Consider the following 1,171-nt stretch of genomic DNA (forward strand, 5'->3'; position numbering starts at 1 on the left):
TTTACTCAAGGCTAATTGGACCCTGCTTCTGAGCAGGGTGAGCACCAAAAATATATGTGCTTAAATTTAAAATGATATCATAATGAACTTAGATGTTCTAGTGTTAAAAGCTACAAACAGATATGTAAATGAGTAAATACATAAATAAATACATACAGTTCATAGAGAGATAGATGTCTGCTGTCAACCCATAGACAAGAAGGCAGCCAGTGAGCCAAAGGGTCAAATAAAGAACCAGGCCAGATTGCATCCCTGTCCAACCCAGAGCAGGCCCTGACTAAGACCTTCAAGCTGCTCCACTCTGCCTCTGATGACTGGTGAGCATTCACTGTAGACAAGACCAATGGAGCTAGGCTAAAGGAAGCACAGTGTAGTGTCCTTGGAAATGTAGATTTGAGCTACAGAGCGTAGAAACTTCTGGAATTTAAGAGACCAGAGTCCTAATTGATGAACATCATTATAATGTTTTTGGAAAATGTTGTGTAAAATGCTTACGTTTCTTTCACTGAATTGCAGGGAGAAGAAGATCGAGGGCTTGACCTTTCTCCGTGTGATGGCTCAGAACCACATGGACATACTGATGCCTAAACTCCATGATATCTGCCTTGCCATTATAAATGAGGTAGCTGTATTCATTCACTGCCCTATTCATTCATTTGCACAAATCTGCTACATTTGGAGAACAAGTCAAATTATTGTGTCATGTTTCTGATGTTTGTGGGTTGTTCTGCTCAACATTAATAGCTGGTCCTGTGCGTGTTATTATGATACAGGTGAAGAACCTGCGCTCTGCAGTGTCCTGTGCTGCCATGGCCACACTGGGTGACATGTACGTTCACCTCCAGAGGGCCATGGACAGTGAGGTGGAGGGGACGGCACGCGTGCTGCTGCACAAAGCCAGCGAGGCCAACACCTTCATCCGGCAGGGCGCCAACTTTGCCCTGGGCCACATGGTGCAGAGCTGCACCCCTACACGTGTCATGAATGCCCTGCTGGTCGGTGGGCTGAGGTAAAGAGGGGTCAATTACACTCACTAAGGGGTAGATCCGGACTTCCACGAATTATCTCATTATCCAAGCCTCAAAATTGAGAAGATTGAAATACTGCTAGTTTTTAATTAACTGCCTTTTTCATCAGCATGCTTTCGGTTATTCCACAACACTTCCGGCAG

The 1,171-nt window shown here is 44.7% G+C and overlaps 1 protein-coding gene across 1 annotated transcript; it reads left to right on the forward strand.

The window, feature by feature from the left end:
- Positions 1–516: 516 nt before the first annotated feature.
- LOC135532221 (TOG array regulator of axonemal microtubules protein 1-like) lies at positions 517–1,009 on the forward strand (the record flags this gene model as incomplete). Its single annotated transcript, XM_064959816.1, has 2 exons — positions 517–622; positions 774–1,009. Coding segments are annotated over 2 exons (342 nt in total), but the record flags the coding sequence as incomplete, so codon positions are not given.
- Between the last annotated feature and the right edge of the window lie 162 nt (positions 1,010–1,171).

Source organism: Oncorhynchus masou, unplaced genomic scaffold (assembly GCF_036934945.1).
Source record: "Oncorhynchus masou masou isolate Uvic2021 unplaced genomic scaffold, UVic_Omas_1.1 unplaced_scaffold_17713, whole genome shotgun sequence".
NCBI lineage: Eukaryota > Metazoa > Chordata > Actinopteri > Salmoniformes > Salmonidae > Oncorhynchus > Oncorhynchus masou.